The sequence below is a fragment of the Vicia villosa genome, linkage group LG3 (assembly GCF_029867415.1).
Source record: "Vicia villosa cultivar HV-30 ecotype Madison, WI linkage group LG3, Vvil1.0, whole genome shotgun sequence".
NCBI lineage: Eukaryota > Viridiplantae > Streptophyta > Magnoliopsida > Fabales > Fabaceae > Vicia > Vicia villosa.
Window position 1 is genome coordinate 144,438,779 of NC_081182.1, and position 13,995 is coordinate 144,452,773.

The following is a 13,995-nucleotide window of genomic DNA, read 5'->3' on the forward strand; positions in this document are numbered from 1 at the left end:
TAACAAGCATATGAATTTTGTATGAGATAATGCGGTACTCTAATACTATGCAATTTCCATTTCAGGAATTATATAAAGAGTATGCACAAAATCAGCGCAAGAAGCACTGACTCAGAAGGTTCAGCATGCAACATCAGAACATGGTCTGGCAAGACATCAGAAGATGGTCAAGCAGAATTAGAACATGGGTCTATGAAAGCATCAGAAGAACTTCAGATCAGAAGCAGAAGCACTGAAGTTCTCATGGTATCACGCTCAGAAGCACTTCAAGGTCAGAAGACAAGAAGATGCTCTGCACCAAGTTGTTTGACTCTGATGACATTCAAACGTTGTTACACAAATATCAGATCAGAAGCAAGTACTAGACTGGCAGGCTACTCTAACTGACAAAAGGAACGTTAGAAGCTATTAAAGGCAATGTCAGTAGACACAGCGAAAATAAGGCTCGAGGTAGTTGACAAAAGAGTGAAACATTAAATGCAATGCTGTACGGAATACGCAAAGCATTAAATGCTCCCAACGGTCATCTTCTCAAGTGCATATAAATATGAAGTTATGATGAGAAGCTCAAACAACACTTGCGCAATATACAGAAACGCTATCAAATTCAAAAGCTCTCAAACTTCATCATCAAACTCACTACATTGCTGTTGTAATATCTTAGTGAGATTTAAGCTTAAACTTAAGAGAAAATCACAGTTGTGATAATAGCTTTATAAGAAGCATTGTAACTCTTAAAAGAATTTGTTTACATTAAGTTGTAAGTACTAGAGTGATCAGGTTGTTGATCAGTATACTCTAGCAAGTCTTAGAAGTTGTCTAAGCAGATTGTTCCTAGAGTGATCAAGTTGTGATCAGGATACTCTAGAAGACTTAGAGTGTTTCTAAGTGGAAAACCATTGTAATCTCGTGTGATTAGTGGATTAAATCCTCAGGTGAGGTAAATCACTCCAAGGGGGTGGATTGGAGTAGTTTAGTTAACAACGAACCAGGATAAAAATCATTGTGCAAATTGTTTTTATCTTACAAGTTTTAAAGCTACACTTATTCAAACCCCCCAATTCTAAGTGTTTTTCTATCCTTCAACGGGTACTTAGGATTGTGTGTTGAGAAGGAGGGGAGACTGCTATATTTTGTTAATGTGTATGCATCTTGTGATTTTTCAATTAGAAGGAGAACTTGGAAGAAATTGATCGAGTTTAAACACAGTAATTTACCGGGATCATGGTGTGTGTGTGTGGGGGGGGGGGATTTTAACACAATATCCAATAAAGAGGAAATAATAGGTTTGTCTAAAAAGAGTTATATAAAGGAAATTGGTTGCTTCAAGAATTTTATAGAGGAGATGGATCTGGTGGATCCTCTTACTTTGGGAGGAAAATTCACGTGGTTTAATAATAATGGCAAGGCCATGAGCAGGATTGACATATTTTTGCTTTCGGATTGCTTCATGGAGAAATGGAAAATAGCGGGGCAATACATAGGAGGGAGAGATTTATCTGACCATGCGCCGATTTGGGTTAATGAAAATAGGAAGGACTGGGGGGCCAAAGCTTTTAAGTTCAATAACTCTTGGCTTAAACACAAAGATTTCAATAATTGTGTGGAGAAGGAATAAGGCAAGATTCATATTAAAGGGAGGGGGGATTATGTATTGACTAAGAAGTTGAAAGTTCTAAAAGGGAGACTTTCGTGGTGGAATAAAGTGGTTTATGGATGAGTAGATCTCAACCTTGACAAGGCTTGTGAGGAGATTCAGTTTTTAGATAACGAGTTTGTTTATTTTGCAGGTAATGTATCGGAGGAGGTGGTTTGTAAGAAGGCTAAAGCGGCGGAAGATTTTTGGGTTAATCTCAATAAGAAGGAAGGATTGCTTCGCTTAAAATCGAGGCAACTTTGGCTCTCCGAAGGAGACCGCAACACTCGTTTTTTTCACAACTCTTTGAAATATAGAAAGCGGAGGAATTTGATGTGTTCTCTTAAGTCTAGTGAGGGAAGATTAGAGAAGGTCAAGGATATCAAAGATTTCGTTTTCAACCATTTTAACGGATTCTTTAAGGAGTTAGAAGTTAATAGACCGGAACCTAAGAACCTTGGTTTGTCTTTTTTGTCTTGGGCAGATAGAGAGGAGATGGAGAGGCCGTTTTCGGAGACGGGATTAAAGGAGGCTATTTGGTCTTGTGATGGTTACAAGAGTCCGGTCCCGAACGTTTACTCGATTGAATTCTTCAAGAGCTTTTGGATGCTCCTTAAGGAGGATCTTTTGAGATTTTGTTCCGAATTTCACTCTAAAGGTATGCTCGTGAAATCCATTACCTCGTCTTTTATCACTTTAATCCCAAAGTCCAAGAATCCCCAATATTTATTCGAATATCTCCCTATATGTTTGGTGGGTAGTCTCTACAAAATCATTGCTAAGTTGTTGGCGGCAAGGATTAAAAAGGTGATTGGGAATTTGGTTTCCTCTAACCAAGCCGCTTTTGTTCCGGGTAGAAACATGTTGGATGGGATATTGTCGGTGAATGAGATTCTTGATTGGTCAAAAAAGAGAAAGAAGGATTGCTTCATGCTTAAGGTTGATTTCGAAAAGGCTTTCGATTTTTTTTCTTGGAATTATCTTAGACTTGTCTTGAATAATATGGGGTTTGGGGGTATTTGGATGAAGTGGATGGAAGCTTGTGTTTTTAATAGCCACATTTTCGTGTTGGTGAACGGGAGCGCTACGAAAGATTTCAAGTTTCAAAAGGGTTTGCGTCAAGGAGACCCCTTGTCCCCATTTCTTTTTATCTTAGCTATGGAAGTCTTAACCGCATTAGTTAGGAAAGCGGTAGAGATGGGTGATTTCAAACCGTTTGAGTACGGGGTAGCGGATCATGTGGACATTTTACAATTTATGGACGACACTATAATTCTTGGTGAAGCTTCTACTCATAATCTTTGGACCTTAAAAGTTTTGTTGAGAGGGTTCGAACTTGTGTCGGGATTGAGAATTAATTTTTCCAAAAGCAATGTTTATGGTGTGAATGTCGGAGATGGTTTTTTGAATACGGAAATTTCTTTTCCCGCTTGCAACAAAGGAGATATTCCGTTCTTGTTTCTAGGAATTATGGTGGGGGTGAATCCTAGAAGGAGGAAGATGTGGTCGTGGGTAATTAACAACATCAAAAGTAGGCTCTCTTCTTGGACAGGTATAAGTATTTCAATTGGTGGGAGAGTGACTCTCATTAATACATTGCTTAATGCAATTCCTTCATTCACTCTTTCTTTTTATAAAGCGCCGGGTATGGTTCTTAAAGAGATCAAAGGCCTTTTGAGTAACTTCTTGTGGAGTGGGAACGTTAATAAACGAAGCATTCATTGGGTGAAGTGGGATACTATTTGTAATCCTAAGGAAAAAGGAGGCTTAGGAATTAGAGACGTGGGGAAGATTAATCAAGTGTTTCTTCTCAAGTGGAAGTAGAGGATTCTAACGGGAAATAGATCGATATGGAGTAGTTTTATGGATGTGAGATACAAGGGATCGAATCTTAAGGTTCAAGCGTCGTGTGGAGAGGTTTGTCAGCCGAAAGACTCCACTTGGTGGAGGGATATGATTTCCAATTATGTGAAGGTGGACTTTAGTGACGAAGGCTTCTCGACTTGTATTCACAGCGAGTTAAAGGAAGGTAATCACGTTTTATTCTGGTTTAGTTTATGGTTGGGAGCTTTTTCATGGGATAATGGTAATGTTGTTTGGGTTTTAACTCGCATGTTCAGTGCAGATTCCGTAGCACCATTCTCGTCTGCCAGCAGCGCTGTCAATTTACAGTGTCAGAACCTCAACCACCTGCTAGCAGCAGCCTCACTGGTCCGTTTCGTGGACGACGTGTTCAAGTGGAGCTCGAACAGTAGCGGTGATTTACAGTAGCCTCTGTGTCAGCTTTGATTGCAGATTACAAGGATATGACGTGGTCTGTTAATACGGTGGAAACGTTGAAAGCTATGTGGCAACTGCCGGTTCCCTTAAAATTCAAGATATTCGCGTGGAGATTATTGATTTCTAGATTACCCTCTAAAGACTTGTTGCTTAGAAGAGGAGTAGCCATGAATGCTACTAACGATTGTTGTGAGTTTTGTAGGATTCAACCGGAGAATTTGAATCATTTATTCTTTGCTTGTAATGTCTCAAAGTTGATGTGGCGTCAGATTTTTGTGTGGATGGGGGACAATCTTCCTTTATCTATTGATGATTTCTTGGTTTTTGGCAACATTCAAGAGAAGGTGAGTAATGTAAATTCAAGATTAAAGATCAACACCATTTGGATAGCTACTACTTGGAGCTTATGGTACATGAGAAATGCTATAATCTTCGATAACGTGTCGTATATATAGTTTTGATGTGGTGTATTCCAATATTATGTACTTATCTTGGAGTTGTTTAGCTAGTAGTAATCCTTTGTATTTCTCTAGTTTTTACGAGTGGTATAAAACTCCATTTGATTGTTTCAAATCCTTGTAGTTTCTTTGTTGTAAGGGTTGCACCCCTAGTCGATTGCTTATATCAATTGATTATTAAAGAAAAAAAAACTTCCACACAACTATATTATCAATTAAGGAACCACCAACCAACCATAAGCTAACACCTCTCAATTTGCTGTAAATTTTGGCATATATTTTATTTATTTATTAGACAATGTGTGAGAGAATTACTTGAATCCTTTGAAGTTAACATTGTTTCTACCAAAGTTTTTATTCAATAAAATACGTCAAGAATACTTGATTTGTTTACCTCTAATCGTGTATTTGCTATTCAAGTTTGTTGGAAGCTAGATGTTTGAGAGTACTTGTTGGTTGGTCACCTCGCAATGAAACTATTGTTGTAAATTATTAATAACAATTAATAATATGATAGTTGTTCTAAAATGACAAGAGAAGTGGATTTGAAAATGGCAACACTTCATGAAGTGTTGTAGAATGAAACCATGCAACTTTTGAAGTGTGTTGTTATAAGCCAATCATTGTGACTTTTGGTAAAAGACATTGTAAATTGAGAAAAACAACAACACAAAAATGCAAATCCTCTAGAATAATTCCAGAGCACTCTTCGCTACATTTGAGTTTTCGCCGGTCTTGTGCAAACTCGAAAAGGCTGAATTTTCCTGTGTATTCCTGCGTAGAAAATCCAAGACAAATTGGGAGTGCTTGAAATACTATAAGGAAAGTGTTTCGTACACGATTCTAGCCTCGATTTCATTCGGTTTAAATTAATTTTCTAACAATCTTATAGTATTTTTTTAGGGTTAAATACATTTTTAGTCCTTATAATTATGCGACTCTTCAAGTAGCAAAAGATAATTTTATAGTATTATTTATCAATTTGTTTATTCTTTTGATATTTTCACAGTGGCTTTAATTTCAACTTTGCCATGTCTTATAGAAATCTTTTTGAACCAATATATTAGAATAGTTATTCTATCTAAAGATGATATTGGAGTTTAAAAGAAATTAATGAAATGATGCTGATTGTATATTTGTTGTGTTTTCTTCGTCTTGAAATAATTGTGTCTTGTAATAAAAAAATAAATAAAAATTTGTGTCTAAAAGGGACATATCTTCAAATGATTGTTTCTATACCGAATATTACTTTTCTCAATATATAAAAATTGCAATGTCTATATAAAAATTTAAAAAAAAAAAATTAAAAAAGGTTTGAGATACCATATGTTAACTAAACAGATGCGCTGCATCATCACCAGGAATTGTCAACCTTAAAACTTATATAAATTTATATGTTGTACAAAATTAAAATATATTGATATATACAACATTACTAGAAATACGCCTGGAAAATATTCCGCAGGTTTACCTGCAGATTTTTCTGAGACTTTCTTAAAAAACTAAATTTTCCTGCTGATCTAGAGTTGGCAGAAAATTCCGCAGGAATACCTGCGGATTTTTCTGCGGTTTACATATTTCAAACAGAAAATGAAACTATAATGCAAATTTTGCAGGTAAATTCGCAGGAAAGTTACCTGCGAATTTTCGTACAGATATCAATTTTATTAAAACCAAACTATTATACAAAATTCGCAGGTAATTCCGCAGGAAAGTTTCCTGCGGATTTTGCTGCAAATATAACTATTTTCTTAAATAATAGTAATTTTTGTTTTTTTTTTTAAATTAATTATTATATTTAATGATTAATTATTTAATATTATTATATTAATTAATGTTTTAATGTGAATTGTGCTATTTTAAAATTTTCATCTTAATTTTTTAATGAAATAAAGATATAAAAAATTTGAAAAAATAAAATTAATAAAAGGTATTAAAAATTCTGAGAATGAGTATCGAAGAATTTTTTATAATAACTAATTTTTTAAAAAAATTACATAACTAATTCATATTTCAAATTTATTATCTCAATAACCACGTTTGGCCATTCTATATTACGCCTCCTATTTTTATTTTTTTTTAAATTTTCAATAATCCGTAGATTTATTGTTTCATACGGATTTACCTGCGAATTTACCTGTAGATCGGACATTAAAATATTTTACCACAGGTAACTAAACTTTTTAAAAAAGTAGGTGGCGTCATATGGAATGACGACTACGTGAAAAACACTCCCAAACATGGTTGACGATTTCTCAATGCATCCCATATATCTTTTTGACACCACGCAAAATTTCATTTATGTCCCCAGTTTTCATAGATGCATTTCTGGAAGCACCCTTTAAAAAAAATTCTTCGGGGGTATCAATTAAAAAAATTATTTATATTTTAGTTAAAAATTCTAATATATATATATATATATATATATATATATATATATATATATATATATATATATATACATAGGGATAGGATCAAATGACACCAAGGTGTCAAAGTTTAATTTGACACCAAATCTCAATCCTTAAAATAATTGATCCAACGGTGATAGTAAATATAATAAAATAATACTAATAAAACATTAACATATTTTTCTCCTAAAAAATAGGCTATTTATTATCACTGTTGGATCAATTATTTTAAGGATTGAGATTTGTTGTCAAATTAAACTTTGACACCTTGGTGTCAAGGTGTCATTTGATCCTATCCCATATATATATATATATATATATATATATATATATATATATATATATATATATATATATATATATATATATATATATATATATATATATATATATATATATATATATATATATATATATATATATATATATATATATATAAATTATTTGGTTATTAATATTATTATTATTATTATTAATAAGTTACATTAGTTTTTTTTTTTAAAAAACAAAGGTTATATATAAATAAATTATAATATATTTTCTAAATATTGTTTATGGGTCTTGTATATTGTATCTCACCATGCTAACTTCTGAAAATGACTTCTTCCCTCCATAAGCACTTATGAGAAGTGCTTTTTCATTCTAAAAAACACTTATTTTTAAAAGTCATTCTCTCTACTCTCCTGATCATCATGAAACAATGCTACCAAATAATCAATCAATTAATTCATTCCCAAAGAATGATTCACTCCCAATGAATGATAAGGAATTACCGGCGAAAAATATGGATGACGGGGTGACGGGATTCCGGCTGGGGGACGTTTCCGACGGCACGTTTAGTTTGTGGAGCCGCGGAAGTCGAGATTGAGAGGTGCGGCAGAGCTATGAGGTAATCGTGGAGGTCGCGGTGGAGTTTCAAGGTTGTTCTCGCGTTTTTGTCGACAAATTCGGTGAGACAAGTATTTCGCGTTTTTGATTTTCTCTTCTTCTCTTCTGTTCAATTCTTGGTCGCTTAATCGTAGTTGTGTTATCATTGATGATTGTTGCTCATTCTTGCTATCGAATGCTTTCAAAGTGAAGAGTTTTTCATCTTACACACAAGGTGTTTGATGAAAAGTCTCAACCAAGCTCTTAGTCTTAGCATGTATTAGTATAAAATAAATTGCTTGGTTTGCTTAATTGGTTTGTTTATTTGGTTGTTTGTTTTGAATGACATCAATTTGTTCTCAGTAGGAAGTTAATTTGAACTGATTTTATGTCAGAAGTAGCTGTTATGAAAATCTTAGGATCAAATTAGGGGCTTATGTTTATTTTGTTGACTTAAATTTGTGTTGGTTTTATATTGATTTTGCATTTAAATTATTTGAATGATTGTTGTCTGATTTGAGATTATGGACTGTGGTTTTAAAATGCGGCCGCGATTACATTGGGGCTACAACACTTGATGAATATAGGAAGTATGTTGAAAAGGATGCAGCATTTAAAAGGAGGTTTCAACAGGTTTACATGGCTGACCCTAGTGTGCCCGATACTGTTAGTATACTTAGTGGATTGAAAGAGCGATAATATTTTAAAATTATTATTGCTTTATTTATTTGCTAAACTAATAAAAAGTTCTTATTTTTAAAATATACTCTAATACTTATAAACTGTGATCTATATTTGACATCAAAATAACCACAATACATAAAAAAATAACTTAAATAATTAAATGCCATAATTTAAACACGTCTATTTAAAAGAAGCATATGTTTTTACTTATCAAATATAAATGAATAACTATATATAAATTTGTTTGATTACAATAGTTCCTTATAGAAATCGGTAAACCTGTTGGGAAGAATTGGGAAGACTCATATAATGAGACAGGTATCTCTTCATGTTCAAAAGTGCAGAAGTAACTACCATAACATCAGAGGATACATATTAGTTGATATCATTAGCAAGTCTTGTATGAAGTTTTATTAATAAAAGTGTTGTGTGTGTTCATGTAGTGTAATTGTAGTAATTTAAAAATGTGTGCATTGTTGATGACAATGTTTGACCACTGTTGCTCTTGGTTTTTTCTGATATTGGTGACCGAGGATATGATGAGATATTTGTTGCTACTAGTTTATAAATTTGTTTGTTTATGCTAGAGGTATGCCTCAAGTTAATCCACATCAAGAGTGTTTAGATTGCTTATTTCCACACTTTGAAGAAGGATTGTTGTTTAAGACTGTAGAGATTTATAAGATAAAAAAATTATTGGAATACACTGCTGTTTGAAGTCTAGTGTGGAGCTTCAGGTATACATGTCTGCACTTGTCACTTTTTTTTGTTTAAATTAAGTATGAATGTTTAATGATGGCCCTTAGTTTGTGAAACGTTTTCATCTTATATTCATATATGCCTTGATGGATTTTTATATCTAGGATACCACGATGAAATAGATCTACTAAATATAGGTCTTACCACACAACTGATGTAAATCATGATTTATGCAGTTAATCATATTGCGGTGTTACAAGTAGGTATCACATCGATGGAGAATGACTACCTTTGATGCAAGTTTTTGGATAGGCTGGGATTTAATACTCTATCTCTTCACCGCAATAATGCTTCTCCAATGTACGTTTTTTATCATTGTTCTTTACAAATATTTATCATTGTTCTTAACAACCATATTTCTAACTGAAAATATTTGAAATTATTCAAGAATTTCAAACTCATATGTTAGTAGTTACTTGGGGAAAAGAAAATCAGATTTACCTGCAGGATTTGCTTTTCTGTATGAAAATTTATTGGAAACTTTTTTTAGAAAAATCACATACATACACGTGCCCTTTGCACAAGTTAGATTATTTTGTGTACCATTCAACATTTTCTTTATTCTTTTTATGAATGGTCGGTGACATTCTTACAAGTTTGATTGCATGCACAAATTGAATAGCCTTACAACCATTGATTAGTTTTGAGACGTGGAAAGTATGAGAATCGTGTTTCATTTAGACATCAAACATTATTTGTTACATAAAGAGCCTAGATGCTCACGAAAATATCAAAAAATGGACATGGTAATAGATAGGGGTGTAATCGGGTCGGTTTGGACCGGTTTTGGGTCAAAAAAAGGTCCGAACCGATAATATCTTCATCGGTTTGGTTTGGTTCGGTTTTTAACATTTTTCAAAAATGAAACCGAACCAAACTAACCGGTTTGGTTCGGTTTGGTTTGGTTCGGTTGATCGGTTTTCAATGTTTTTTTCAAATATTATAATCATTAATGTATTCTCCACTATCATGTTTTTCAATGTATTTTATGCTATTATGTTTTAAAATAATATATTTCATGTCATTTATTTAATGCTCTATTTTTCAAATAACTTACAAGTTGCTATTGATCCATATGAAAAAGTGACATAGTTTCATTGCATCGTGAAATAAAAATTCACTATAAAATATAAAGTTGACATTTGGCATCAAAATGTTGGAAATAGATTTAAAAGCTTAACAAATAGAACACAAAAAAAGCATCAATTAACTTGTTTCACCCCTCAAATGCGAAAATTAACAAAGAAAACTTGCACACGAAGAAGGAGACCATAACATATCATAATGGCAATAGTGAGAGCAACATTTAAGGGGGAGGCTAGAGAAGTAGTTTAGTGAAATGAAGAAAGTGAAAACAAAGATGGAGGATGGTTGGACCGATACAAAATTTCAGCTTAATGATGGATGGAATAAAAGATTTAGAGTGTAATTAGTTCCATTGGTTCGGTCCATCGGTTTGGCGGTTCTTAAAAATTAAAACCGAGAACCGAACCAAACACCATCGGTTTTCATTGGTTTGGTTTGGTTTTAGAACCGAACCATAAACAATCAGTTTTTTTTCAGTTTGGTTTGGTTTGGATTATCGGTTTAATTGGTTTTTTCTGATCCGCTTACACCCCTAGTAATAGAGATTCTCACGGATTGATTTATTCGGTTTAAGGCTATGAATTTATTTGAATTTATGAATAAAGTGATTAATTCTAGTTACTAGATGATCACGTTTCATAGGATCAATCTCTAACATATGGATGAAAAGTTCTTGAAATCATTTGTTAGAGAATCACCCTCAGTCTCAGGGACATTATTGTCATGATTATGTATTTGGGTCTCAGAAGTTCACAAAACTGAATGGTGGCTGACTTTAGTCAATGTTTAGTCCTCCTTCACTGATATATTCTGTTTTAGTTAGAGGTCTACATACTATTCTGTAACTAAACTATGCATTAATTAATGTACCATTCAATTTACTACAGGATTCCTTTTATCATAACACCATTGGAACTAAAATCCCAATACTTCCGGAAGGTGATGGGTGAGTCTCTTACTCGCATTACTTTCACCACTTTAAGTCAATATTTGTGCTTAAAATGTCTCTTTTTCAGGTTTGATCATCATAAATTGGTAGTTGCAGAAATTTCCCACATCATACGCACTCATTTGAGTGAGGGAAAACCATCGTGGAAGAAATTATCAACTAACCAAAGAGATTCTTTCTTTGACTTATTTCAGGTAATCTAAACATTGCCTAAACATATTTTGGTTGGTGCTTTTGTATTAGACTTCTAATATAGGTTGGTCATGAATCTGAATTCAGTTAGTTAAGATGTTAGAAGTTTTGGTTCAAAGAGGTGGCATGGTTGTTAGTGAATCTAGTTTTGGTTCAAAGAGGTGGCATGGTTGTTAGTGAATCTGAGTCTGTTTGTGGCTATTTGACAGTTAGGGGTGATGTCCATATAAGTGAGACTAAAGGTATAGAAAAATGAAAGAAAAAAAAATTATTAGGTGAATTTCAGAAACACTACTAAGAGGATTCAATGGTGTAAAAAGTTTATTAACCTGAAACAGAACTATAAAAAGCATATACTTTGATAGATAAACTTACTGAGTTCTATTTCTTTTGTAATTTGTAGAGAAAGGAAAAGGGTGCAAATCCATCATTGACCGAGTTCTATTTTCGCACACATCGGGAAAATGATCAAAGTTGGGTTGGAGTTCATGCTGAATCTGCATATGTAAGTATTTCGAAAAGTGTTAATTTGATTGAATTTCAAATCTGCACACAAGTCTTTTGGAAAGTATCACTTTTATTGAATTTAATTCCTTACTATTTTTTCAATTTTCTATTAGGATAAATATGAACAGAAAAAGTTGGAGATTTCTTCTCAGAATCCAACTATTCCAGGAGAGGACGAAGCTGATAGTCAACCAACTATTGAAATGCCACCTGATTTGGATATATGGGTAGAGTCGGTTGGAAAGAAGAAAGGGAGTAGGGTATTTGGTCTTGGAACCGCTTCTAAGACTTTGGTTCCTGTATCAAAGAAACCCTCAAGTCTTTCAAGTGACTCTCAAGAGGTTGATGTTTTGAGAAGTCAAGTCCATCCTTTAAATGCATCGTTGCAAAGACAAGAACAAGAGAAGATGGTGATGAGGCAACAATTGCATCGACAAGAAGAAAAGATGGCCGAAGCGAATAATAAAATTTCATTTTTAATGAATCATTTAGGATTTGTTGTATTATCTTTTTAACTTGGTTGACAAATGATTAGTAGTAACTTGATTTTTTGAATCATTTTTAGTAATGACTATGTAAGTACTTCTTACCAATTATGTTCTATGAATTCAAGTTTAATTTAAATTGAAAATTATGATTTTATTTTATATTATAGTTATTTAAATATATATAATGGTTCAAAATTTTATTAAAATTATTTAATTTGAGAAAGAAATTTCCTGTGGATTTACCTGCGGATATATATTTCTTGCAGATTTACCTGCGGAATTAGTTGCGGATTTATCTGCAAATTATTTCCTGCGGATTTAGCTGCGGAAATACCTGCAGAATTACCTGCGAAAAATATTACCTACGAAGGTTTTAGCTGGGGACATAAAACCGCAGGAAAATCCGCATGAAACACGTTTCCTGCGAAAATTTAGCAAAATTCCGCAGGTAATTCCGCAGGAAATACGTGTATTTCTAGTAGTGCAAGTTGGGTAACGAAACTTTGTCACCAAGCAGTGTAACGAAACCGTACATATATATACATATTAACTTTGCATAAACCTGTTAGTTTCTTTATCCTTATTAAAAGATGTTTTCGTGTATATATATATATATATATATATATATATATATATATATATATATATATATATATATATATATATATTTCTAGTTTTAATAATTATATCTCTCAAATTATAGTTTCTATTTGACTATAAAGATATAGTAACAGTTCCATAATGTTAGAATTGTTTCAAATGATAAATTATATTTCTGAAACATTTATATGGAGGAGACATGAGCATATTAATTAATAATTTGAAATTATTATTAAAATGTGTGAGATATTGGATCGAACTCTAGTATGGTCGAAGGGTAGCTTCTTGGTTCGACAGGATTAGGCATGAAGTCGAAGGTTGTTCACATGCTTGTGTCGAAGATGTTAGGGTTGTTATCATGTTAAATTAGGTTTTAGTGTTTAAACCCTAATTTGTTAAGTTAACTTGTTTATTAAGTTGGCTTGTGTAATGGGCCTTGCTGAAAAAGCCCATTAGTTAGTATGTTAGGTTTTATTATAAATAACATACTAGTATCTCATCATTGCTAAGCTGCAAATCCAAATTTAGGGTGAGAGAGGTTATTTGTTATTCTTGTAAACTTGTAATCTTGTTTTAAGAGAAAGTAAAAGAATAGCAGTTATAACCAATTCTTGTGTTCTTCTTATCTTCCCTAATTCCTATTATACTTTGTTATTGGTATCGTTTTTCACAACAAATTGGTGCGGTGAGCGTGGAGAAGATGCCTTCAACAAAGTATGAGATTGAAAAGTTCACCGGAGTGAATGATTTCGGTCTGTGGCGCTTGAAGATGACAGCCCTACTGGTCCAGCAGGGTTGTTTTGAAGCGTTGAAGGGAGAGGCAGCCATGAATGCTGAATTAACGGCAGCTGAGAAGACAACTATGATCAAGAAAGCCCACAGCGCAATTCTGTTGAGCCTTGGTGATAAGGTTCTACGACAGGTATCAAAGGAGACGACGGCATCAGGGTTATGGACGAAACTTGAAAGTTTGTATATGACCAAATCGCTGGTAAATCGACACTACCTAAAGCAGGCTTTGTATTCATTCAAGATGATTGAAGACAAAATGTTGGCTGAGCAGTTGGATATGTTCAAC

At 33.3% G+C, this 13,995-nt stretch overlaps 1 protein-coding gene across 1 annotated transcript; it reads left to right on the plus strand.

Annotated features, from left to right (window-relative positions):
• Nucleotides 1-3,942: 3,942 nt before the first annotated feature.
• On the plus strand, nucleotides 3,943-12,511 carry LOC131659110 (uncharacterized). The gene is made up of 5 exons (XM_058928346.1): nucleotides 3,943-4,260; nucleotides 11,069-11,127; nucleotides 11,198-11,324; nucleotides 11,726-11,827; nucleotides 11,943-12,511. The coding sequence occupies exons 1-5, from the start codon at nucleotides 3,943-3,945 to the stop codon at nucleotides 12,342-12,344; spliced, it is 1,008 nt and encodes a 335-aa protein (XP_058784329.1). The 3' UTR covers nucleotides 12,345-12,511.
• Nucleotides 12,512-13,995: the final 1,484 nt, after the last annotated feature.